General features: G+C 40.3%; 2 protein-coding genes across 2 annotated transcripts; one reads left to right on the top strand and one right to left on the bottom strand.

Moving 5' to 3' along the window:
- Positions 1–428: 428 nt before the first annotated feature.
- eloa (elongin A) lies at positions 429–13,134 on the bottom strand. The gene is made up of 12 exons (XM_074686498.1): positions 13,018–13,134; positions 10,639–10,695; positions 10,026–10,138; positions 8,471–9,057; positions 8,053–8,387; positions 5,558–5,669; positions 5,244–5,396; positions 4,967–5,064; positions 3,850–4,030; positions 3,494–3,626; positions 1,883–2,049; positions 429–1,780 (listed from the first exon to the last, which is right to left on the bottom strand). The coding sequence occupies exons 1-12, from the start codon at positions 13,087–13,089 to the stop codon at positions 1,719–1,721; spliced, it is 2,070 nt and encodes a 689-aa protein (XP_074542599.1). The 5' UTR covers positions 13,090–13,134; the 3' UTR covers positions 429–1,718.
- Positions 12,905–26,643, top strand: klhl43 (kelch-like family member 43). Its single transcript, XM_074686499.1, has 7 exons — positions 12,905–14,487; positions 19,974–20,494; positions 21,298–21,446; positions 21,969–22,315; positions 23,939–24,238; positions 24,315–24,490; positions 24,592–26,643. Exons 2-7 carry the CDS (start codon positions 20,193–20,195, stop codon positions 25,382–25,384), a joined length of 2,067 nt encoding a protein of 688 aa, XP_074542600.1. The 5' UTR covers positions 12,905–14,487; positions 19,974–20,192; the 3' UTR covers positions 25,385–26,643.

Raw genomic sequence — 26,643 nt, 5'->3', positions numbered from 1 at the left:
TCTTAACCCAAGCATGACCAATAATTTAAGCTAATAGTTAAAGCAAGCCGTATTGAGCGAGTGCTGTGTTCACAATTCCCCCATTCAAACATAAGTCACATTATAAGTGATCACATTTTAATGTGATGATTCATTAGATACTGATCCTTTGTTTTTTTTTCTTTTTTCCTGGTGTGGCAGAAATAAACGTCCATTACCACCGAAGACATTTGTTTTGAAGGGGACTGTCTCCTCATAGGAAGTAGTTGTACACCAGCAGCAGCTTTATCTGGTTGAACGTTGAACAGCAAAACACTGAACACGTGACGAGCAGGTGCCACCAAATGACATTGATGTCGCAAAAATACAAACTGTGGCATAGAAGTTTATCAGGTCTTTAAATGCGTAATTAGAAAAACAAAACAGACACAAACATATAAGGGCAAAAGTCAATTTTAATAAAAATGACCATATAACATTTATTAAAATCTAATAAAATTACAATTTAGAATCTAGTTTTATTCAGGCCCGTGTTGTGGGATATCAGGTCCCAGTGTTCAAAATAAATACATCTTGCTGTTGTCGACATGGAGCTGCATTTTTCCTATTTGCTTTCTTCCTTATTGTTTTTCTGACTGCAGTTTCTTCAGCCTTCACATAAGTTATTTGTCACAGTGAAGCAGATATAAACAAGGATACACACATTTGACAGCAGGAAATCATGATATGAAGTCACGGGTGGGTTTTAACATATCTACAATGTTTGTGAATGTGTGTGTGTGTGTGTGCGTGTGTGGTTCACTGATATCATTTCATCCCAACACGATAAAAAATATATATTACTGCTTAAGAAACGTTAAAATATGTTTTTTAAAAGTAGATTCTTTGACCAGCCATCTGATGTCTGTTTGAATCTCAATACCAGAGCTGTCCAAGCATGTTATTAAAAGATAAAAATAAGAGCATGTTTTCCTTGTGTAGTGTATCATTTGATGCATAATGAAAAGAAACTATTTCACTGTACCATGATGAATAAAATTGATATTTGCGGACGTACATGATTTTGCTTTCCTTGCTTTACGATCGAGATAAGTCAAAAATGCCAACATGTCTTTACGCTTTTACAGAACTTTAACCAGGGAGAAGCCATCTTAGCTTGATATATACAGAGGGAGAGAGTTAGCATTTCCCTTTGGGAGGTTTTGGACTTCATTATGACAAAGCCAGGATCCCTGTTTTTCTTCTTTCTTATGCCAAGCTAAGCTAACAAGCTAAGTTCCTGGTTGTAGCTTCCCGAAGACATGAGAGTGATATCAATCTTTTCTTACAGATGAGAATTAAATTTCTCCAAAAGATGAAGCTTCCTTTTAAAAATCTGCCCAAAACAAAATATAAGTAACAGACAGTATGTTAATGTGTGTGTTTGCATGTGCGTGTGTGTGTGTGTGTGTGTGTGTGTGTGTGTGTGTGTGTGTCCTTCCCCAGACTGTAAAAAGTTGGTGACATTTTTACACAGACGTAACATCAGATGACAGTAATTAGGATTTAAATACTCACTCAAAGATTCCTAAAAAATGAAAGCATTTCATTTTGGAGAAAAAAAAATACTGAAAAGTTCATACAGTGTGTGTTTGGAGAGGGGGGATCGTGTTGTATGTGTGTGTGTTTGCAAGGGGACGATCTGTTTTTTTAAATTAATAACAGTTGTAATTCATTAAATACATTCAGCCTCATTCACACTATCGACGGGAGAATCGGTTCTTGAAAGCTTTGATAGTTTTGGCCATCATGGGGGCGATTTCTGTGAGAGGAAGAAACAACAAGAAGAAAGATTTTCAAAGTTCTAAAATATCAGAGATTACTTGTGTCAAACTGTAGCTTAGGACGATGTAAACACACTCACTTTTGACCTGTGGCTTGTCCCTTGCTGCGTGTCCTCCTCCTCCTCCACCTCCACCTCCACCTCCTCCTGCTGGTGCTGAGAAACGAGACGAGCTGGGCAGAGCATCGTGTTGGGAAGAAGAGGAGGAACCTGAATCGGCGGAGAAGTTTGAAATAGCCGGTCTTATCCTGGAAAACATGAAGAGAAAGGAAGAGACAAAAGGTGGGTCAGGAAGGTGAAACTGAAATAGTGAAGTTACACTAAGTTTAAAAGTCAGTCATGAAGGTTATTCCTAACGTGTTTTAAAACATCACTAAAGATTATTTTTATCTCTTTAACTGGCTGCCCTTTCCACTACATTATTGTATTATTTCTGATCGTTTTTTCGGTTGTGAAGCCTCTTTTGTTTCCAACTGGAAGTTGTGCTGTCCAGAAGCATTTAAGCGACACACCTCTGTGTTGTCATTTGAGCTTCTTCCCTAGATGGTAGGTTACGGTGTCTCCCGTTTACATTCATTCATTCTTTGAAGTTTGGTCGACTGTTTATCATTCGTTTATTTTGGTAGCATGCATACGCTCCCACCGAAGGTTCTTGATGTTGCCTCAGAGTTATTAGCACCCCTGGTCGGCAGAGTGAGGTATGTGTGTTGTTTGTTTATTTGTTGGAATTGTACTATGGGTCAGTAATGTTTATGATGCATTTTGTACAAGTTATGAGATGTGCATTTTTACTATGGCTGGATTTCTAATGAACTTTGTGCGTTTCAAGTAAATTAATTTATGTAATGGAGTATTTTATATTTTTGTAACTGAGTGATTTTAAAATTGAAATGAAGTTTTGTTTGTTGTGCCTGTCTAGTTTCATGGTGCTGTTTAAATAAAGGAAAGTTGCACCTGTTGAGTTAGTCTGCTTTGATCGAGTGGCCGGGGGCCAGCTACAATCTCTGAATGCCTGATTTCCAACAATTTTCTAAATAAGTTTAAGTTATTCCATCTTTTTAAATGTTTGTAAAGAGAAAAGCACACATGAAATGTAAAGACTCCATAAATTATTTTATCAGTATTGTTATTGTTTCATAGGGCAAGTTGTAAAAACTCATTTTAAGATTTTTTTTCTTTTTATCATTATTTCTTTTTTTTTCTTTTTATTTCTTATTATTATTTTTGTAGGTATATCTTCTTTCTAATTCAATAGTCCTTCTTATTTTCAATTGAAAAATAATTTATTTTCATACACACTGGAGTGGACTCTTGTATGATGTGTTTTTTTTTGTTTGCTAAAATATAAAACTGGGTAACATGCACTTTGTTATTGACATATACAGCAAAAACCTCAATTAAAAAAAATAAAAACAAATATATTGTTGATATTACCAGTGAGGGGGGTTAATATGGTTTACTACAGGATTATCATTATGGGTATCTAAAATTTAAAAAAAATATATAACAGAGGTCCGTTGTTGACTCTAAAGAAGCTTTAAACCACATGGAGAGTCACAGCACTAACTCAAGAGAAGCATTTTACTTTAGTTTGGAGGCAAAAATCTAGCATATATTGCCTTTCATTACTTTAAACAAAAATATAAAAAATGTAAATAAGTCAAACAAATGTTAACTGTGAATTAATCTTACTTGATTGGAGCAGCAGCAGCGGTGGAGGCAGCTGTTGATGAGCCACTGGTGGTACCGAACTTCTCCTGTCGACGCCGGACGTCGCGCGGCGGCTTGGCAACAGAATTCACGTACGCTATCTTAACCTGGCGCCCTGCAAAGATAAACACGACAAAAACACACAATTGATTACATTAAACATTCAAAAGTCAACCGGCAACTACATGAATACCACATGTGCACATTAACACCTCTATCTCCATTCATTCACTCATCCATCTTTTCATCCATGCACTCTGGAGGAAGAGGTTTGTCTTTCTGAACATCACATTAAAAATATCCTGAACAGGAGTTTGAGTCTGTGAAAGTTTCTCCACCTTTGGGCTTGTTGGCGTGAGCTGAGGATATGTTCTGCGTGAGCAGTTTCAGTCTCTCCTCCCGCTCGTCGTGAAGCCTCAGATACATCTCCCTCCATGACTCGTACTCCTGAGGAGCCTGTCGCTTGAAGTCCCGCTGACAGTGACGCATCCACAGCTCGTCTGAGTCCTCGATGAACCACTGAGAGGAGACGAGAGGTCGGTAAGGATTTTGTTCTCAGTTTGCCAGAAACAGTATACTTTTTCCTCTTTTTTCTGCTTAATATGTGGAAAAGTTAAACACTGCCATCAGCAGGAACTTGGTGACACCCACTGACCACTGAAATTGGTTGTGTACGGCGCAGATTTGTGATTTTTGTTCGGGTAAACAGAGATGAAAAGGACATTTGGCTTGTGCGTATGGGGGCTTTTATTTTAGGGGCTTCATTTAACACATTGAAAACTGACTTTTCTTAACATTGTGACGCTAACTCAAGGATTCCTGTGACAGGGTAAGGTTAAATACTGGCACAAACAGAAACAAAGCACTCTAAACTTCTGTTCAAACTTTTCAAAGACCATGCTTAAGAATTTTTTCTCTACGTATTGTTTTTGAGTTCCTGAGGAGTATTTTAAAGGACAAACCGCAGGTTAAAAAAAACTGTTAAGAAATTGATAGAAAAACAACTTAATAATATCCTTAAAGAAACTCCTAAATGAATAAACCACAGGGTCTCATGGAGACATTTTAGTATGGGTTTTCCTACTTCAGTGTTAAAAACTAGCATTTGAACATGGCGTCACGATCGGGAGTCCTGCTGCTTCTGCCTCTGATTTGAAAAACTTCAACTCCTAAATTTATCAAGAAAATGTTTTTAAGAAAATAGAGAAAAAAGATTAAAAAAAAATATATAAAATAGCAATAAAATAAGTAAATTAAAATAAAATAGATAAAAAGAAATAAAATAAGTAAATAAATAAATAAATACATAAAAAACAATAATAACATAAAAATAAAGTAAAATTAAAATAAATTAAAAAATTAAATTAAATTAAAAAATAAAATAAAATAAAATAGAATAAAATAAAATCCTACAAGGATGGAAAGGCAAAATGAGGGTGTGTGCATGTTTGTTACCTGATTGCTCTGCTCGATGCGGTACAGCTGCTCCGGCGTACATCGCTCCAGTACTGGCTCAAGGATCTCAAACGGCACTCCTCCCACCTCAGCGATGGCTGAAAGACAGAGAGCAACCAAACTGTCACACACTGCAGTCGTGTTTGTTTTCACTACCTTCAACATAACAGGTGGGAGGAGTCAAGTGTTCTTTTCAAAAGAGGTTTATAAGACAGTGACAACACCTCTCCGAGTTTAAACAGCAACCTGAAAAGTTATCTTTGATGTTTCTACTCACAGTCGATGTTGTTCTGCAGCACACGGATGCATTGTTCGTACAGAGTCATCATCTTGGGCAGATATGCCGTCTTTGATCCCGAGTAGACAACCATCTTAGAGTTAAACCTCTTCCCTGTGAAGCCGGCGTCCTCCTCGTTGTTGTAAACAGGAACTGAGAGCGGAGAACAGAGTGACACAGGAAGACGGAGGGATAAAGAGAGCAGGTCAGGATGTTGCCCTGAACGAGGAAATCCTCAAACAAGGAACTGATGCAGGATTGTTGAAGCGAGTCATTGAGTTTTATGATTTTTTTCAAGGTGATGGTGTCGATACCTTTCCGTCTCTGAGGGGACAGCGGCGTGACATCGATGGAGGGCAGAGGTCTGTAGTTTGGTTGAATTGCAGGCAGAGGGATATCAGGGAGTGTGGGAACTTCCTCGACAACCTGCAAACAACAAAACATTAAAATACAACTCTTAGATTTCTCTTAGAAATTGCCAAATCTATCTGTAAACTGATTGAAACAACCCATTAAAAATAGTATGAGATCTTCATGAGGGGGATCTCCTAGCTGATTCATGACACGCTGAGTGGGCCTCAAACACCAAGGTCTGTGCACAACAGGCCTCCAGGGGGTAAAATCAGAAGAAAGGGGGTTTTACCACAGGGACAGTATTAGGCCTTCTTTACAGATGCTATGAGGAGGATCTGTTTTAATTGCACTCCCTTGCCACCTTGTGGCCCGGAGTCTTCGCACACTGTCGTAACTTAAATTAAGTGAAGTGTGTTTTTGTTTTGGAATTAAATGGAGACGAGATCAAAACAACTTTTTTTATTCAAGAAAACTTTTTACTGGATACAATGCGCCGAGGTAAGGCATTTATCAGTGCAGTTAGGTAGCGCTACGGTTTGAAACGTGACATAAAGCAAGCAAACGTTGTAGCAGCTGGCTATATGTTAGCCTGGTGCTCTGACGAATCTGTAGGCTAACGTGACAGAAAGTAAACACTGTCAGTTTGTAAGTAGTTTGGTAGCTGTTTATATTTAGCGCATCTGGCAGTCTGGTGCTCTAAGACAGGAGTAGCCAACCATTCAGAGACTAACAGCCACAAAAATTACCATGGTCATACAAAGAGCCACATTACACAGGTGGTCTTAGAAACGCACTTCCTCTCACAGATATGACATAAAATGAAAATCGATACATTTCCAATTTTCAAAACGAGATTCATTTTGTTTGTAAGTGTGTTTAAATTTGTATTTGGAGCCATGTCAAAGACAAATTTCTGTTTTTATTGCAGAAGCGACAAAGTACCATTAATCTATCTATCTAGATAGCTTTGAGCATATGAGCAATATAGAGGAGCACATGTAGAGAACAGAAACTGAAACTTAAGTATCGATCTATTCATCCAAGTATTGATCAATACTGATCCTAACTTTGGTATCAATATATCAATATTTTAGATTGATTGGCACACCTCTACTCAAAACAGTCTTTATATATATTTATACTTTTTTAGGAATGGATCAAAGAGCTGCACACCAAAAGGCTAAAAGCCACATGTGGCTCGTGAGCCACAGGTTGGCCACCCCTGCTCTGAGTTGAAATGGACATTATCACAAACAGTTTCACCCCTGTGTTATAAAGTGATACAGCCCAAGCTAAAGGCTAATTAGCCTTCAGCTCGTGCTCTATTCCTCTCCCATTTAGGTTTCTTCTGCTCTTCTGTCTTTTTCTGTCTGACAGTTAGGCTCCTGTGTCCACCATCACTACAAAATTAGTCATATAAATTGATTTCGAGCAGAGAAATACACAGATCTCAGTGTTTTATCTCTTCTCTCTACTAAACTTTGTCGGCAGCGTGGTGTTGTCATAGAGACCTAGACGTGCCATAGATTAATCCGGTCCTGGACGATCTGAACTGGAAGCTAAGAAGAGGCATTTTAAAATAACCTGTAACCAGCAATATTTGTGCTGATAATCTCATTTTAAAGTGTGGATTACGTTCAGGCATAAATCTAGAAGGGAGACTTTTTCAAGATCACTTTCAAACTCCTCACAGCCTCTTTAGTCCCCCTCTTTAAATCAAAGCTCCAGAACGGTCAGTTTCGCTGTTGTACGTCATGCAAGTTGGATTTTCTGTCAAAGTATCTGTTTTCTGTCTCTAAATAGTCATATATAACAACTTTAGTCAACTTTCTGCCTCTAAAATGTAAATAAAGGCACCACATGACACATGAGACAGGAACTCAAAACTACAATTTAAAGGCAATCAGTCTCGTTCTTTATGGTCTCACAGGTCAAACAGAGGCATCAGTATTTATTTCAGTCTGCTTGGTAAACAATTAAAACTTCTCACAGGAGCTCTAGAGGAAATAAGGAGCCAGTGTGCAAAGAAGGAGCCCAACTGCTCAAAACATGGGTCTACAACCAGCAAACAGTCTGTTCAGAGTGACTTCAACACTTCAGAGTTTTTATCTGACCCCTGTAAAGACCCGCCTGAGGGGCTCACTGTGATAGGTTATTTTATAAATCTGTTATAAGTGCTGGAGAAACTTCTTCAAAGAGCTTTTGTGATCCTGGAGTCTCTTTATCTCTCAAATCCTCTGAAGTCTGCAAGGTTACCGCTCCTCACTGCACAACCTTGATGCTGAATAAAGACGATGTTGCTGGGAGACGAGGACTGTCACATAAAATAACTGCTTGGTTTAGAGATGAAATCAGACACTTGGTTTGAATTCTGCAACCATCAGACATATTAATCATCAGACATGAGTTTGTTTGTTTTTTACCGTGGTGTTTACCTGACAGGAACTGTTCTTACCCTCTTTCGTTTCCCGGGTGTTGCTGAAGACGAACTGGACCCTGAATGCGACCTCTTGCTGCTCTGAGTACCGTTGGCTTTGCTCGCTTTGGAGGAGGAGGAGGAGGAGGAAGAGGGAGCAGGTGGAGCTGTGCGATGTGAAGACGATGTGGAGGACGCAGAGTGTGACGGCCGGTTGTGTGATGAGGATGACGATGTCGATGAGGAAGGCTTCTTCTTCTTCTTGACAGCCGTCGGGGCGTCGTATGTGAGAAATGATTCGAAGGACATGGTGGGCGTCTCAAAGTCGTCTTCTTCCGCCTCTTTGGATGGCGAGTCCTTCAGCCGGGGCCGCCCTGCAAACACAGGGGAGAGGAGAGTCAGAGGAAGCAATGAATCATGGGAAATGAGAAATAAAAGCTGTTAAATAAACACTCACCATCCTCTCCTCCTTTCTTCTTCTCCTCCCTCTTACTCTCATGCAAGCTCGACTTCTTGTTGTGTTTTGCAGACTTCTGTACCGGACTCTGTTGCCTCTCTCTATCTGCGCTGCGTTTCTTTCCTTCACCTCCTCCTCCTCCTCCTCCTCCTCCTCCTCCTCCTCGATCGTTACTCATCTGTGCGTGCCGCCGTCGCCTTTCCTCGTCTTTGTCCCTGTTTTTGTCGCTGTTGTGACTGTGGTTGTGGTTTTTGCTGGGGTCTCTGCTTGGCTTGGCGTGGCGTACATCTTTGCGAGGTGGAGGAAGAGGAGGAGGACTGGGTTCAGGCTCAGGTTCAGGTTCAGGCTCGGGGCTCTCGTATTCGTCTGAGTGGTACCCTCCTCTCTGTGGGGGGCTGTATTGCTCATGTCGAGGAGGTGAGGGTGAGTAGTTTGTGTGATAGCCTCTCGGCTCCTCTTCCTCTTCCTCCTCCTCTTCTTCCATGTAGGAGGGCTCGTCCTCTGGGGAAGGCTCTCGGGTTCGTCTGTGGTCTGCGGGATCTGGGCCTCGAGAGTGTCCGTGTGACCGCGGCGCCTCTTTGTGGTGACTGTTGGTGGAAAGGCAGACAGTGAGAATGAGTCATGAAGCGATCAGACACTGTTTGTTATAAATACTTCAAAATAAACAGGAAGTATCAGGAACAGAGGGGGAACTCAGGACGGGCAGACATCGATAAGTAATTTCATGATTTAATTTAACCATTATCTACACAGATTAAGATTCTCTTTTTCAAAAGTTTTCTGAAAAGAGAAAACAAAACATCACAAGATTTTAAAAGTCTAAATGAGTCACAAAGTTTAGAGCTCCACCTTTGGTGTGGAGTTTAATACTGGAATATGAAATAAAAATGCAGATACTTTTGTTGGTGGAGGGGAAGAATAGAGCTTTGTTTATAAGATGCAGTATCAGCTTCTTGACGTTTGGACTGTTTCTGTGCTGTGTTTGTTTACAGGCACAATGCAAGCTCATTCAAGCTTTGCTCTGAGTTGGTGTTGCTTAAAATCAGCTGTGGTGAGTTCAAAGAAAGGCCAAAAGTGAAAGTAAAACTGCATCAGAGTAACATCCTCCAGATCCAGGAGGTAAATCAACCATGTTGCTTCTCATGGGGGATCAGCTGTTGCACATTAACTATGATACTATTTCGGTTAGAAATTTAAAAGACATAAGTCAAAAGCACTAACCACCACCAATGAGCTAAGCATACAGAGGTTTTTGTTCATTATGCACTTTATTACAACGTGCTGCACATTTTTTACATGCATGCCTGCATCTTAAAGTTTATCATCCGTTTATCATTCTTCAAAGTAAAAGAATTTAGTTAAATAATGCATCTAAAAGTTTGGATTACTGGTGATAATCTAAGAATCTCCTAAATCAAAGTTTGAGTCAGTGCTTTGCTTTCATTCACAGCTCGAGCAGAGACACGTGGTGGATAGTGACATTATCATCAGAGTGTGAAGAGCTCCACTTTTTGGTTCGGGTCTGCATGTCTGAGCACATGTGTGCGGAGCGTACCTGTCCGCAGACTGAGGAACCAGTTTCTTCCATTTGGCTACGAGGCTTTTTGCCACCTCCCCTGCTACTTCATGTTTCCTGAAGGAATTCACAGCCTTTCCAACTCCAGTCTCCTACGAGGGAAAAAAATACACACACACGCTCTTCAGTTATACAAGCACAGATTAACTCATATAATTAAAAACAGTCAGTGGGTTTTTGTGTTGCCTTGGATGCTTGAGAGTAGCGTCTGCTGCATTATATTTTATGTCTGCATGTGTCCTACTATGACTAGTGTACAATCAGCTCTGTTTTATCTATGTAGCAGTAGACGATGAAGCCACTCGGTAAGAAACATGTCAAGACCACACTGAAAACTGCCATAAATCACATCTGACATGAGAAAAAAAGATGACAAAGACATTTTATTTTTCAGGTAAGCTCCAAGGGGTCAAAAACTCAAATCACTGCTTTGTTATTGTTATGTTATACTGCAGTGTTTATGGATTAATGGTCTACTCAAAAACACCTCCATTGACTTGTCATACACCAAGTTTGTCTGTCATGTCAATTTTATTCAAACTATTTCACTAAAGTGGTAGAAAATGAAACAGTTCAATCAACTTCTCCTTACCACCAGTATATCCACAGTCATTGGAAGCTCCCCCAGTCTCTTCAGGGTCTTTAGAAGCTGGAAAGAAATCAGAGAAAATGGATATAAGGGACAATTCAGGTGATGTAGTGGTCAGAGTTTCTGTAAAAAAACCCATCACTGAAGTTAAACCAAGCAAATAATCTCAAGTTTAGAGTATTGAATCACAAATGCTTATTAGTAGATTCTCTACAAACATAACTTTTCAAAGCAGAAGAGCCATACTTATGGGTTGAAAGAAAAATACTTTGGTTTAACCTTAAAATTTGAAGATATTTCAAATTCTTGTGCACTTTTTTTAAGTAACACCTCAGTTAATAAGTAAAGACTGATGATATCATAATAGACAAAAATTTAGGTAAGGAAGATTGACCTAATTTTAAGCAAACATAGTATTTCCATGCATGTGTGACTGGTTGTTTACTGTTATCCATTCAAGGCTGGTCTGAAGAAACTATCTTCAATTTACGCTACTTTTTGTTCCAATATTTTGGTGTAACTTACTTTGCATAGAGAATTTCTGCTTAGGTTATAGCTTTGGCATTGGTAAGTCACAAAGATGAAAATGCAGGATCAATACAACAATAGATAGCTAAACTTAATTAAAGGTTAAAAAATAATAAATGAAATTGAGCAAGGGAAAAGAAAAGTTTTTACATTTTAGCAAGGAATACTTTTGGTATTGTATACTTTCTGTGTTGGGTCCTAACATTATTTTCTATGACTTATATTTTAAACTCATTTAGAAACACAACAAATTTAGGGGGAGACTGCAGGGTCATGTTTTTAAAAAATAAAATAAAAAAAAATAGGACTATTTTACAGTAGATTTCACAATGTTTGTTTTGTGTACATCACACTAGAAGTTCTATCGTTTATTTACAGCCCCACGTCTTGGAGACAGGATGGGACAGGATGGTGTCGTGGCCTAGAAACGGGGCAGGGCTGCAGCAAAATTACCGTAAATTCACCAAACCCTGGTTTCAACAATTTAACTTGAATAAAGACCCCAAAAAACCCAATATTTAACTCATATCAAAGCAAACTTTCCTCATAGATTAGGACTGCTTTGTGTTTGCACTCCACATTTAAGCAGCGAAAGTAAACAATGGGTCGGTCGGGCTTTGTTAATTATTATTTATCCGCTGTGAATTTAGCAACGTTATGCAATCAGATTTTTCAATTCAGATTATTTTTGCGCTTTAAAAAGACAGATTCAGGTTGAAATAAGAGGCCTTCAGTCCGTTTCTGTCATTACTTTACGCACCAACGTTGGTTAGCCCAAACGGCTAACAGCTACTCTGGCCCCTAGTTTCCTCAGGTGACTGAAATTTCGGTTTGTTTTACGTTTTTAATGATATATTGAGAAAATATACAAACAGCCACTGAACCAAGCTGACAGGTGTTTATGTTTATCATGTCAGGGCTAAGAAGTACGTTGAAACAAGTTTAAAGCCCTTAAATATCGTGACGTCTCAGACGACGCATTCGCTGACTGTCGGAAATGTAAAAATTTCAAGACAAGTTCAGCTTCACGTCGAAACTCTGTTGCAATGCATGTCTTACATTTCCCGATTGGCAACTAAAATACGACATTTTCAAGTCACCCCTAACCTAAATCCGTTAGCTTTGCATATACTCCCCACTTTCCATAAGATAAATAAAATTTAATTCCATATTCTTAATTAACTTGAGAGGAAGACATTGAAATTAAAATTTGGCTAGCTCTAATCAAAACAAATAATCAATTGCTAGCTGTTTCGAAAAAAATAAATGCGATAGAATTGGAATTGTTAATACTTATACAATAATTAGATTGATAAATAAATGAAAACAATCCAGTGTGGATACAAGGAAAGACTTAGACACAGCAGAAGTACCATTCCCAGAATTACCTAATATGAATAACAGTTTCTTTAATTGTATGGCCAACTGAGTGAAAAGACAGCAAATGCATAGAGAATTGAAAGTAATAACATGGTAATGATACTTTTTTATATACTGCAACAACAGCCATAGATTTTCAATTGTTTCAGTTTTAGCAAATTTGGACGGAATCTAAACTGGGAAACGTCTATTATGTCTTTTAGGTTAGCAATCGTTCACCTTTTCGTACAACCGAAACACGAAAATGGATGAAACTAAGCAGTATCATCTAAAGTGGACCAGTGGATATTGACATGTGAGATTTACAGAGGCCCAGAGTAGCCCGCAAACGCAGCATTTAAAAAACGGTTGCGACTTCAGGAAACCTGCCGCAGACACGGCTTCGTTTCGAGCACCTGAGACAAACTGCCGGATTTCGGGAGACGACATATTTGAAACAACAAAACTGTCCGTATCGACCCGTTCAGTTGTTACCTTTCGAGGCTCCGGATTCTCCTGGAGCCGGGACTGAAGTCTGTCCACTGTATCCAGCAGTTCCTCCGCCATGTTTACTGCTGGCACCCTGTCGCCCGGAAGCTACTTCATTCAGACTGCACAGGGAGAGGAGGGGGACGAGGGAGAAGTTCCGTTAGTTTAGTGACAGCTTATGAAAGCCAGGGACATTATGAGATTATCTAACATTAATATGTATAAATTTTAAAAACAAAACAAAAAAACACGTTCTTTGGAAGTTAAATTGTTCCGGAAGAACGGAGAAACGTTAAGATTTTACTTTAAGAGAACAGGCAAGAAAGACGGAACTACGTCACAGTACAGCTGACGCTGCACGCAGTAAGGAACACCTGCCAGTTTGACCCCCGTGAAAACGCTGAGGTAGCTTTTACGGTTAATTAGCATGTAACCTGGTGGCTTGGGTTTTAAACCTAGCTACAATATCCATGCTGAAAGGTAGTTTTTTTTTTTAACTTAAAGGCCTTATGAGGAATTTATAAGTGATCTTGAAATAGTCTCAATTTTAAATATATTTTTAATATAACCATCACCAGCTGTTAAGAGTCTTGAATAGTCATTAAGGCATCTTTAGAGAGGTAGTGTTATGCTCCTGTAATATTTTACAGATAAATGTTTAAAGTGTTGGATGTTAATACTAAACTTTTGCAAAGTCAATCATCAATCAATCAATCGGACGTTATCTGTTAAGTACTTTTTCATAGACAATACAAGGGTAACACAAGGTGCAGTCCATCCAGAAAAAGTAAGTAAACAATAACGACTGAAGTGCTTCAACAGGATCTTTCTACCTTCACTAGTTAAGAACAGTCAGGGCCTGTTTTTTTGCACTACGACTACCGCCCCTTTAGATAGTGGTGGTAAATTTAAAGCCTTAAATTAGGTTTTGTTCTTGTATTTTGACTGAGTGTTTGTTTAAGGTGGGTCAGTAAATGCTTTGAGTAATGGCTCAGAATTGTAATAAACAACAACACATATACATAAGACCATAACCAAAGTCTAAAACCTGAAACCTTCAGATCATTAACGTGAGGAGGAGGGCGGTGATGGTGCAGGATATTCAGGCCCGCCTCTTTTGGGATATTTTTGGGAGGGGAGGGCGATACAGGGTGCCTGTATTTGGAAATGGAGGTGGAAAGAAAAGGATCTGGAGTGATCTCAGGAAGGAGTGGTTGGGTTTCACGGGGGGCTGAAATCCTACGTCACAGCATCGCATGGGACCCTGATACTCTGCTGATACTGAGACACACACTTCACACACACACACATGCACACAGCACTCTGGCAGACTGACAGAGGACAGAGGGACACAGTAAAGAGGAACCAACAACAAAGACGAAAGAAAGAACATAAAAGAAGGCCTGAAGAGAGAAGAAAAGAACGGAAAAGGACAAAAGAACAACAGGAACCAGGAGGGAGAGAGGTAAATGAGGAGTATGTTGTATTGCACTTTTATCAAGACTTAAGTTTTCTTCACAAGTGGAGAAAACAATTCAAATATTTAGGCCTGGGTCTCAAATGGGATCCATCAGTGGTGCAAAATGCTGAAAAATATCCACTCTTGAAGTACACAACAGCTCAAAAACACAACTCTGTCATCATTTTACCTTGGAACAGTGGAAATGTTAAAGATTATCATCTTAAATAGATCAGTTATACTCTTTTTAAAAGTCCTGGTAAAAAGGTGAAGCAGAAGTGTAAAGAAGCAAAGAAGAGTTAATGTTTTCACTCATAAAATGAATGATCGGTATGTAAAACATGACAGGTTTCAGGGTAGAGTTTCAATGCATGAAAGAGTAAAAATAACCTCCAGTCCCTTTTGCAGCAGTGTAACGTATTAGTGTATATTCTTCAGTAACACTTGTAGAATACTCTAACCAATATGCCCAACAAGTATGTTTATATTTTATACTTTAAGTGCATTTTATTGGTGTAATATTTGATTTTTCCAAGTAAAACTTGCACTAAAAATCAAATAATTTTATTATATAACTTCATACCGACTGATTGAAGACAATGTGAAGTACTTCCTACCACATTATGGAAGGTGTTAGTCCATCTTCCAGTTCTTAGCGGCAAAACACTCACAGACATGTACGCACACACATGCATGCTTTGTTTGTCAGCACCTATAAATACCCTCATGAGATAGACAGAGGAATTCAGCTACAGCTGAAGAGAGACAGGGTTTAAGTGGAGGAATCTAGGATGCTATTTTTCTATGTCTGTGCGTACAAAACACTTTTTTAAAAAAGGTGCTGCAGTGGTTAGTGCTGTTACCACAAAGCAAGAAGTTTCCTGGTTTGATTCCTCGGCCAATGCCTTATTTTGTTTAAACACGGCTTGTGGTGTTTGTGTTCATACACCAGCCATTTTGAAAGTCCTTGCATTCAAATTAAAAAGCACAAACATATAGAAATCAATTCATAACTCTCCAGCAGTTGTAACGTCTTACGACTGATTGTTTTGGCTTTAAATCGTTGTCATTGTTCTGACTTCCTGTCGCTTCTCTAATTCAGATGTTTTCATTTTTGTGTTATGTATATTTTCATCTAGGGACAAACTGTGCCCAGTAAATCACAGTTGTAAAGTTTAAGCAGATAAGTATCAAACTCCAGAATTCTCTTTTGGCTTATAAAACATACCTCAGGCATGTTGAAATATCAGAAGTGGTGGTGGAGACCAAAAATAGAGCCGAAAGAAACTGAATGGGTCTTTGCTTGGAGTGGGAGAAAAAACAATATATCAAAGTATTCAGATTTTTTGTTTAATGATTTTAAATCAGGATTCTTGGTTCAAAAATTGATTTTATTTTTCAAATTTAAAGTTCTTATTTGAGTCTTTTTTTTTTATAAGCAGAGTTGGAAAAAGTCTGAGATGTCAGATTCCTGTGCATTTTGGGGGGGAGTGAATATGACTCCTGATAGAGTCCGTAGACATCATCATCATCATCATTCAACTTTTTCACATGGTCAGCAAACTAAAAATCACAAAAATCTGAAAAATTGAAGAATCACAATTTAAATTGGCACCCAAAAAATTGTAAAACAATCAAATCAGGAGAACAGCATATCGTCCCTTGTCTTTGCTAAAGTATCACCAAGGTGGAAGTTAGAGGCAAAGCTGATAAAGCTTTAAGGTGGCGTCCCTTGCTACCCTGCTTAGTCAGACACAGTCACTGTATATAAATATAGACAGCCTGCCTTTATGCTGTCCCATTGTGGGATGTGAAGCTGAAATACTGCCTCACTGAGTGCCAACTTATTGTCCTAGTTGGAGCCTGGATATGATCAGAAAAAGGTGTCTGATGGAGCTGAGGGACTCAGATCAAAGCCCTAACCGACAGAAACCCCCACACCAAACTTAGCAACCAAGAGTCGACAGTTAAATGACTCCTGTGTTTGTGTTTCTTTTACTGCAATGGAAAATGAAACTATAGAAGAACCTGGAACCAACAAGGTAAAGCAGAAGAGTGAACTGAGCTGAAATCAGAGGAGGTGAAAGATGTAAATAAAGTCTTTTGGTTACCAGAGGCTGTAAGCTGAGGCTGACATTTAGCCGCAGCACACGTTTAAATCAACTATTCTGACTCAAAGTGAGCCTTTGCCTCCGTAACATTGGATACTTGCAGTTTATAAGACCATCACTGTGTCTGAACATCACTGAAAAGGCATCTAACAACGTTTTTACATTTTGTTTCTGGGTCAGCAGAGAGATTTCTGACCCCTGACTGACACTTCTGACCTTTTTGAGTCAGGTTACGTAAATAAAAAACTCTTGCAAGCCCCAAGTTTCCTACATTTGCGACCAAAACATTGATTCATATCAGCTGAAAGTGACACTAACATTAATGTTGTAAATATGTATTGGTATTAGTGTACACTTACATAAACTGAATATACACTGAATTTTACAGCAGTACACCGGTGCTGGTGTGTTTTTTCACTACATGCACAAACTTGGAAAATTGGAAATTCCTGAATTTATACACCAAATGGGCAAAGAAATTAACATTTTAACTGGTGTTACAGGAGTATCATGGGTTACCACTGAAGCGATGGCACTTGTGTTGTGAAATGAGACGCTGTTGTTATTCACAGTATATTTGTCAGGGACGATGATGATGGTGATGAAGGTGGTGGTGGTGGAGGGGGACAGGTCTGGATCTCTGCGTGGCTGATGACAGAGCAGCTGCTCTCTGCTCTGACCTTGGTCCCAGATATTTCTGAAGGCTGATCTCTGCTCAGCAAAGATTATTTTCATGCCACAGAAGAGAGATAGAGGAGATAAGTTTCAGGGCAATGCCGTCGAGGATGTGATTAAACATTTGTTTTATTTTATCTGCAGTGATTTAGTGCTCCTCTTACTTAAGTCTGCTTTCGAGGTACGAAAGTACTTCCAGTCTAGGTGGCTTCAAAATATTTCTCTTTTACAGAGGAAAATATTGTTCGCACTCATCTAACCTAACATGTCACATTCAGAGGGAAAGGATTTGAAAAGCCATACTGATGACTCAGGAGTTTTCACCTCTGATTACAGCTTGTCTGGATTTGATTTAATTAAGCGTCAGGATCCAGCATTTAAATATTCAACCACTTTGATAGAAATGCTAACTGAAAATATATATTTTTTTGCCACAGTGTCAACAGGCAGAGGTAAAATGTGCTGGACTTCTTTTAGAATTACCATTGTTTTGGGGTTTCAACCAATCAGATTTGAGTATTTAAGCCAGGTTGGGTCAAAACCAAGCAGCAAGCTCTGGCTATGAGAAATTAAGTCCATGCAGAAGTGCTAAAACTGCAGTACTTCAAGTGTCCACTTGAGGCTGGCTGCAGGAAGACCAGTAACCACATACACACCAATCCCGGGAAGCTGTTTTTTTACAGTATTAAAAAAAAACCTGTAAACAACTAGAAATAACTTAGAAAACCTAAAAAAAAAAAAAAAAAAAAAAAATTAGAAAAGCCAGACCTAAGCAGTTTTTTGACCCCAGCTTAAAACATGTACACATGTAAACATATAGGCCTTCTTATTTTAGAGAAGGGGTTGCTTCTTGTTGAGGACAGAGGTGAAACTGATGAGGGTAATTGAAGTGGAGGGAAACTCACAAAGATAGGAAATAAAAGTAATCCAGACACACAGGGGTAAAAAAACAACAACAAGAAATGTCTACAAAAAAAGAATAGGAAAAGGAAAGAAATAGCAAGAAAGTACAACACAAAAGCAAATCATGAAAATATTGTTTCATCATCTATATCAGATATACACAAAGGATATGAACCCACCTGACAATTTTCTGGGCTTTGGGATTGAAGTGTTCTGCCTGTTTATAGTAAAATTATAACTTTAATCAACCAGGATATGTTTTATGTTTGTGTTTGAGAAAGATCTTTTCAGCCCCTTCCTTCACTCTGTTGTTTTTACATCTTTATCACCATCCTGCCCCTCCTGTGTCCAGCTGGTCCTGTCACTGACTTTATCACCTCCACACGTGTTTTAATGTCTCAGTGCCTAAATGAGAGTCACGTTTGTGGAAAATGCTCCTGTCACATGAAACCAAATGTATGAAGTCATCTCATCCAGGATTATTGACATCTCCCGTCCCTTCAGTTAATTTGTGGGGTAATGAGGTTAAATCGTGTCCTTGGTGTGAGGTGTTGCTGTTTTAACGGTTCAAACGGTGACTGCGTTATCCTAAATAGCCTGTATGATCTGTAACTGTGAGCCCCTCCTCTTCATATGACACCAGCGACAGCTGCTGCTGCTTCGCCCCCGTGCGATCCTGTCTCCTCGACCTCGCTCTGTCCATGTGTGGAGGCCTCTGGTGCTATTTAAAACAAGCCATGTTCAGACTCAGAGCACAGGAGGAGGAGGAGGAGGAGGAGGAGGAGGAGGAGGTGGTGGATGGAGTGAATCATGAACACATTTGTGGTCATGATGGTTGAGTGGAGTGATGTTAGCAAAAGATCTGTCCTCTGTGATGAGAGAAGTTACAACTAAAGTTACAGTTCAGCTGGCAGTCATTCAGATTTTACAGTTTCAGGTTACAGCAGCACGTTAGCATCACTATTAACACTGTCCATATTACTCAAACTGACCACTAGGTGAGTTAGCGAAGAGGTCACAGACAGGTGTGGGTGATGAGACTGCTACAGGGACATAGATTCAGATTTACCTCCTGATTTGAAACTTTGCCTGTTATATTCACATGTATTATATAAGCCAACATGTACTTAATCTACATTCTAAAAATAGCAAGGATGGCCTCAAACACCAAGGTCTGCCTATGGTTCTGCCACCACAGGCCTCTAGATGGGTGGCCAATGAGAGAGATTTGGGTTGTTTGAGTGAGACCCTTAAAGAGACAGTAGCCAAAAATGAAGCATTTCAGACAGTGGCTGAAACAATGGTTTTCTAAAACACCAGTGTGAGAAAAATAGAGATTTTCTTGAGTTGTAAATCATGTAAAGCTATGTCTTATTTTGAGTAAAAATTGTCTTGTTACACTTGATATGAGCCACATTAAACTTATTAGTCTAGAAAATGTATTATTTCAAGTTACTTACAGAAAAGAGGTCTAAATTGCTTGTAACAAGTAAAAAAAAATCCACCAATTGAACAAGAGAAAAGTTACTTGTATAAGAAAAAATATTCTAGTTTAAAGCAAATTTTTTTTGTTTCATTGGCAGATTTTTTTTTTTTACATGTTGCAAGCAATTCAGACCTCATTTTTGTCTTTAAATAACTTGAAACCAGACATGTTTCTGGAATGATCAGTAGCACAAAGCCTAAAAAAGCACAATGCTCCCTCATTCATGATGTTATTTATTTTCTCTGTGTGTTTAATACACAAAATGTGTAATAAGGCATGGAGTGTCTAACTTAACTATGATCCCATCTTTGTCTTTGTTTTATCTCAGGTGCTGTGTGCTGTGTTAAAGTGAAACCATCAAAGGAATCCTGAACCAGTCTGTCCATTGTACCACTGTGTTGGTCGATACAAAGCTACAACATCCAGCTAAAGCAGAAAAAATCTGCTACTTTATTGAACAGAACAGGAGTCAAGTCACCTCAGAGTAAACCAGTTACCCCAGAAAACCATCCGACTGAAGCAAACTAAAAGTTACCAAGAAACAAAGATGGCGCCCAAGAAGAAGGCCCCGCGCCAGAAGAAGCCCGCCGTGGAAACAGCGCCAGAGGTCGCCCCCGTGCAGCTGAAGGTGGAGAGCCGCGGTGACGGTGTGGTGGTGGTGGAGACCGGGGTGAAGATGATCGAGCAGATGGCGGCGCTAGACATCGCCAAGCTCAACAGCCTCAACCTGCCGTTACCACCTCCTGTCATCAAGCCCGGGGAGAGAGGCCTGGGGCTGGGCAGCGAGCTGACTCGACCTCACCATGGAAACGCGGTGCTGGAGGAGTTCAGCAAGATGCGCCAGGAGAAGTAAGTTACTACGCTATTTAAACCACAACCGAAGCTATGTATGCTAACAATACAGCACATCTCAGACGTAACGTACATCAAAACTCATATAGTACAATTTTAACACAATAAATATAATTCTCAGCTAAACCACGAATAATACATTCAATTAAATTTAGATAAAGATATGATTGGATGATAACAATATCCTATAATCTACTATCTGTAATCTGGATCTGTAATCAACCTACATATATCCTTACAAAATGTAAATAAAACATACTTCAATAAATTACAGTTGATATAAAAATGTACAAAAAACAATAACGTTAGGATTAATTCCATTTGTTTTGCTGTCTAATACAGAAAATGTGATATGCAATCAGCTTTCAACACAAATTATGGTGAAAATAATTCATTTTTATGAAATATCATCAATATATTTGATAATAACCTAAATTAAGATTCTGTGCAGCAATTTCAAAGTGTAACTGCAGTTTTACAAGCATATCATCATACAGTATTAATAAAACTTAAATCAAAGTGTAATTGTGTTGTTGGCTATCCCACATCAAATTATGACACTGTGCAATAATGTATATATATAATAGCACTGAAATACAGCTCACAGAAATATGCCTTTGATACAACATAGTGATAATATAGTTCAATTATGTGCATGGTTGGTCATTAATACCATATAATATTTATTTTGATTTGTTTATGTATTATTTTGCATGTTAAATTTGATTGTCTTACTTTGTTACATTCATGTTAAAATACTTGAATAGTTTTATAAGCTATTAAACTTTATTGTTCCTCAGGTTCCTGACTGATCTAGAGTTGGCCTGCAAGACTAAAGCCTTCGACGTTCACAAGCTGGTCATCTCCTCCGTCAGTCAGTACTTCAGGGAGATTCTGGCCAAAGACCCCAGCATGAAGCGACTGGAGCTGCCTTCCCTCTCACCTCTGGGTATGTCGGTCTTCCAGTCTTAAAAATGCAGAACGTAGACAACAGCACTATTAGAAAACATCAAAAATCTTTATCCAGCTTACACAAAATTTGATAGATACACAAGATTATTCCTTTCTCAGCTCTTTGGGACTGACTTGTAGTCAAGCTCTCAATCCCAGTCAGATAATATTTACTAATACTTTTAAGCAAGCTTGTAACTTCTGGAAGATTTCTTGTTTTTTTTTTGTCTGATGTAGTGAAATTAAATGAGTTTGAGATTTAGACTTTTGGTTGGAAACACGCCTCAATAATCTGGAGTTTCTCTTCACCAAATCGGATTGAAAAAATACAAAGAAAAGATCAATTTATTTTTCAAACGTAGCTCGATGCTAAATAAAGATAAAAAGGTTAAAAAACATATTTGAGATGAAAGTTGTTTCCAACTTTGAAGTGGCTTCAGAGGGGAAATTATAGGGGCCATGTTAGAAACACAGGTAGATAACAGCTGGATTAAACTTGTGTCCCTCTGTGTGTCCGCAGGCCTCGCTAACGTCATCACCTTTGCTTACCTGGGCCGCGTCCACATGTCCCTCTACACCATCGGCTGCACCGCCTCTGCCGCTGCCACCCTGCAGATCCCACAGCTGCTCAAGATGTGCATGGACTTCCTGCTGGCCGAGCTCAACGTGCAGACCTGCGTCTACATCTGGAACATCGCGGCTGCCTACGGCCTGCTGCCCGTGTGCGACGCCGCCCGCCGCTTCGTCCTGGAAAACTTTGTGCAGTTTGCTGAAACACCGCTCTTTACTCAGCTGACCCTGGAGCAGATCACCGCCTTCCTGCAGGACGACTCGCTGCTGCTGCCATCAGAGGTCACCGCTTTCCAGGTCAGATGTCACACTTTGACTGGAAAGGTCAAAGGTTAAAATTTGTCACAAGAAAACTGGGTTGAAATTCAATGCGAGCGTTCTCATTTACATCTGAATTTCTGACACCAAAGGAATGCTTCTGTTAACTCAGTTTGTGTGTGACTCTACAGTTTGTTTCCTGTTAGGTAGCGGAAACAATTTTACATTTAATATCCAAACTGAAGACAAATTTGAGGTTTTTTAGTGGCTGCTTCTAGTATCAGCTCAACTCGCCTCCTTCTATTTTCATCCAGTCCCCCCAAAAACAGACCCCAGACCAGCTGTTCAGAGCAGTACACAGACCTCTGAATCAAAGCCAGTCCCCTGCAGGTGGACTGTGAGCAGAATACTCCTGATATAACTCACTGTATGCGAGAGCACGGCTCATTTATTAATAAACAACATGCATACATGACGGACTGAAATAGACAAGCAGCTGAAGGGAGCGGTGCAATGAGGGTTGTATTTATAAACTGTACCAAATGTTAGTCTGTGTATATATTTTTATATATAGCCCACTTTATACTAGACTTAAAACAAGGTTTCTCAAGTTACTCAGAAGATTTTTGAAATGTATTAATCATTGTACTGAAATTAATTGGTCTACTAAATTATATGTATGTTTACATTTTCTGTCAAGGTCACAAACAAAACCAAAGTGTATCTTGTAATGTCTCACTAAATCACATTCAATCACAAAACAAGATTAAAGTGATGAAATTGAGGAAAAAAAAAGGGTTCAAAATGCAGGATCAGAAATATTTGGGTCTAAAATGTTACTTGCAGGTCAAAATAGTCTGTAAATGAAAAACAGTCATGATAAATCCAGATCCTGTAAAAAAAACAGATGTCATTTTGCTTGGCTTGAAGTAGGGTTGCCACAAAAACTGCTCCCCCTGGTGACTGGCTGCAGTATAGGTCAAAAAATCCATCTCCCCAGTCATTCCAGATGGGATGTGCTCAAACTTTAAAAAATGAACACACCTCGTAGTAATGTTTCTCACGTCTAATTGTTGTGGTGATTTGAAGATATCATTTAGCTGCCTTGTATTCAAGTCCTCTTTTTTTTCGGAAAAGTTTCGTTTTCATTAGTAATGAGTTAAGAGCAAGGATTAACGTTACACTAGACGATGATTGACAGCTGCCGCTCTCATGTATTTTTTTCGGGGATTGTAAAATTTGTCGAGAGGTAGAGTCAAGAAGTGATTAGACTCTTGAAAGAAAAGGAATATTTATTATTTTTGTCACCCAGCTCCACTCAGATTCTCCCAGAATCCCTCACAGTCTTTACTGCACAGACTCTGGCTGCGCAACTGCACCTGTGACGGGGTATTTTGGCTTCAAAGCCGTACAATGGTAAATGGCGGAGCCATGCTGTCCACTCTATACACAGTCTATGATCCTGATCCTGTCATAAAAACATCCTGACATATTTTACCCATATCGCCCCTTAATGGAGAACATTTCCCTTGGTCAGAAGCAGAGTTAGCTGATGATTACGCAACATGTAACACTGCAGAAAACTGACCACTTATCATCTGGTTTCAAGAGACGATTGAGGGACAGGTGATGTTTGATTCTAATCATAATCTTTCTCTGTAGCTGGCCATGAAGTGGCTCGACTTCGAAGCCTCCCGTCAGGCTCACGCTGCTGAGCTTCTGTCTCACGTCCGCTTCGAGACAATCCCAGCCAGCGAGCTCGTCAGTCAAATTCAGCCAGTGCCCCGGATGATGATGGACCCTCAGTGTCACCGCCTGCTGGTGGACGCCATGAACTACCACCTCCTGCCCTACCAGCAGAACACCCTGCAGTCCAGACGCACTCAGGTCCGGGCCGGTCAGCAGACTCTGCTCACCATCGGGGGTCGACCATCGCTCACAGAGAGAGCTCTCAGCAGGGAGGTCAGTGTTTATCTTTGTTCACTACCTTAGAAGAAACGCAAATAATACCACCCTGACCTTTGACCTTGTGGCCCAGGTGCTGTGGAGGGATCCTCGTGATGTTGGAGCCGCCTGGCGTCACCTCACCCAACTGCCGGCAAAGAGCTTCAACCAGTGCGTGGCAGTGATGGACGGATTCCTGTACGTGGCTGGAGGAGAGGACCAGAATGACGCGCGCAACCAGGCCAAGCACGCAGTCAGCACACTCAGCAGGTACGGACCACGCAGGGTCAAACAAAACCTTCTTCTGAGGTTTTTACAGAAATCTAGAGACCTGGTACACTTTTCACTTCCTGCTCTGTCCCCTCCACCAGATACGACCCTCGCTTCAACACCTGGCTCCACCTGGCCAGCATGCGTCAGCGCCGAACCCACTTTTCTCTGGCAGCCAGCGGTGGCCGCCTGTTTGCCATTGGAGGCCGTAACGTGGAGGGTCTGCTCGCCACCACCGAGAGCTACCTGCCCTCCTCTAACACCTGGCAGATGCGTGCCCCCATGGAGATGCCTCGCTGCTGCCACTCCAGCGCCACCCTGCCCTCTGGAGACATTCTGGTGACCGGCGGCTACATCAACTGTGCCTACTCCCGCTCTGTGGCGTGCTACAAGGTGGAGAGTGACACCTGGAGCGAGTGTGCCTCCATGGAGACCCCCCGTGGCTGGCACTGCTCCGCCACGCTCGGAGGAAAGGTGTATGTTGTGGGAGGAAGCCAGCTGGGGCCCAGTGGTGAAAGAGTGGATGTCGTCTCAGTGGAGGTCTTCACCCCAGAGAGCGCCACGTGGAGCCGGGCTGCTCCTCTCCCCCTTGGTGTGAGCACCGCCGGGCTGTCCGCTCTGAATGAGAAGCTGTACCTGCTGGGCGGCTGGAACGAGGCGGAGAAGCGCTACAAGGCGGCCGTGCAGATGTACGACCCAGCCACCGACAGCTGGTCCAGGGCGGAGGATCTGCCCGAGCCCACAGTGGGAGTCTCCTGCTGCACTCTGACCCTGCCGCCTCGCCACACACCGCGCCGCCAGCAGCACCGCAACACCCCTGCGCATGAGGAGCAGCAGCCGAAGAACAGGAGCAGAGAGAGCAGCGTGGCTCCTTCACAGATCATCACAGCGTAGAAGAAGAGAGAGGAGAGGGTTTAACCTCTGGAGAACATGTGGATCATGTCTGCTCCTTTTTTAAAAAATCAACTTCAAACTGAAACATAAAAATAGTTCAGAATGTCCCAAAAAGATGTAACAACTCAGAAAATAATGCAACAAGAGTTATTTTATATCTGAAAGTTTTGATAAAAAGAAAAAAGAATTGAAATCTAAGGTTGATGTGCTGTAGGTTTGCACATTTTTTAATGAATTTTTATTTCTTGAATGTTCCTGGAAGTGATTTAGAGGAGCCCGTTAAACATATCTGCAGGATAAACATCTGCAGAGATGATTCATTTCGGGAAAGTCATAAACAAAGAGAGCTAATGTGATCCAAAGTGATCTCAGGAGGTTTTAAATTTAATGGAAACAAACAAGGAAAGGTGGATGAAGGAAGGCCGGGTTGTAGAGTGGAGCAGGTGGAGGAGGATGGATCTGTGTCTGAGCGGGTCTGAGTCAATCAAAAACATCACTGTGAATCCACGGGCAGTTTGTGTACAAAGATGTAACTAAGCAGAGTGTGTGACATGAATCTGTACAAATAAAGAGTGTGTATGACTGAGTGAGTGTGTGTGTCAGGAGTGTGTGGACGCTGCAGGAAAATGAGGCACAAAAACTGCAGTTACCTACAGGATATTTCTCCCGGGGGTAGGAAGAGGCGCCCAGTAAACAACACAAGTTTATTGTTACTAAATTATTTAATGGATATCAAGTAGTTTAGATCAATTATAAGAAAAAAGAAAACAAAAAATATGTAGATGTAGATCTTCAAAAAGATATTTTATAAGTGTAACAGAGTGGAAGGATGGTGAGGTTAGAACAAGAGGAAGGAAATGTGAAGCAGCAACAACTGAGGTGAGATTTGAGTGGAAATAAACTTTAAAAAATAGTCAAGTGACAAATTCAATCACTTTGATGCAAAAACATGTGAATATGAACAAACTATGAAAAAAAAAGGTAGAGTAAACAGAACGTAGTATATGACCTGCTCACCTGTGTTTGTGGTGTCAGCATTTCCTCTAACTTCTAATTTATACTGAAACAAAGACGAACAGACATCTAAAGCACCAGTGAGACTCCAGCAGATGAAACTGCAGAGTTAGCCATAAAAACCATCAACCAAGAGATCAATGAGGACAATCAGGCTCGTTTGATTGGCTGAATCCCCTCTTGATTTGTCTCCTTCTGGGAACTGGATGAGCTCTGTGCTGTGGGTTTCACTGAATTAAAGCCAA

This window comes from Halichoeres trimaculatus, unplaced genomic scaffold (genome assembly GCF_033239565.1).
Source record: "Halichoeres trimaculatus isolate MK-OKI-2021-1 unplaced genomic scaffold, fHalTri1.1 fHalTri1_scaffold_14, whole genome shotgun sequence".
Lineage (NCBI taxonomy): Eukaryota > Metazoa > Chordata > Actinopteri > Labriformes > Labridae > Halichoeres > Halichoeres trimaculatus.
The sequence above is the reverse complement of the archived record's forward strand: the minus strand, read 5'-3'. Positions and strand labels throughout refer to the sequence as shown.

Excerpts from the sequence above, each read along its gene's own strand:
- eloa (XM_074686498.1), bottom strand. The coding sequence starts at position 13,089 with ATGGCGGAGGAACTGCTGGATACAGTGGACAGACTTCAGTCCCGGCTC. Across the intron at positions 4,031-4,966 it reads GCATCGAGCAGAGCAATCAG|TGGTTCATCGAGGACTCAGA; the intron begins GTAACAAACATG and ends GTCTCCTCTCAG. Across the intron at positions 3,627-3,849 it reads TCACGCCAACAAGCCCAAAG|GGCGCCAGGTTAAGATAGCG; the intron begins GTGGAGAAACTT and ends TTATCTTTGCAG.
- klhl43 (XM_074686499.1), top strand. The coding sequence starts at position 20,193 with ATGGCGCCCAAGAAGAAGGCCCCGCGCCAGAAGAAGCCCGCCGTGGAA. Across the intron at positions 20,495-21,297 it reads AGCAAGATGCGCCAGGAGAA|GTTCCTGACTGATCTAGAGT; the intron begins GTAAGTTACTAC and ends ATTGTTCCTCAG. Across the intron at positions 21,447-21,968 it reads GCCTTCCCTCTCACCTCTGG|GCCTCGCTAACGTCATCACC; the intron begins GTATGTCGGTCT and ends GTGTGTCCGCAG.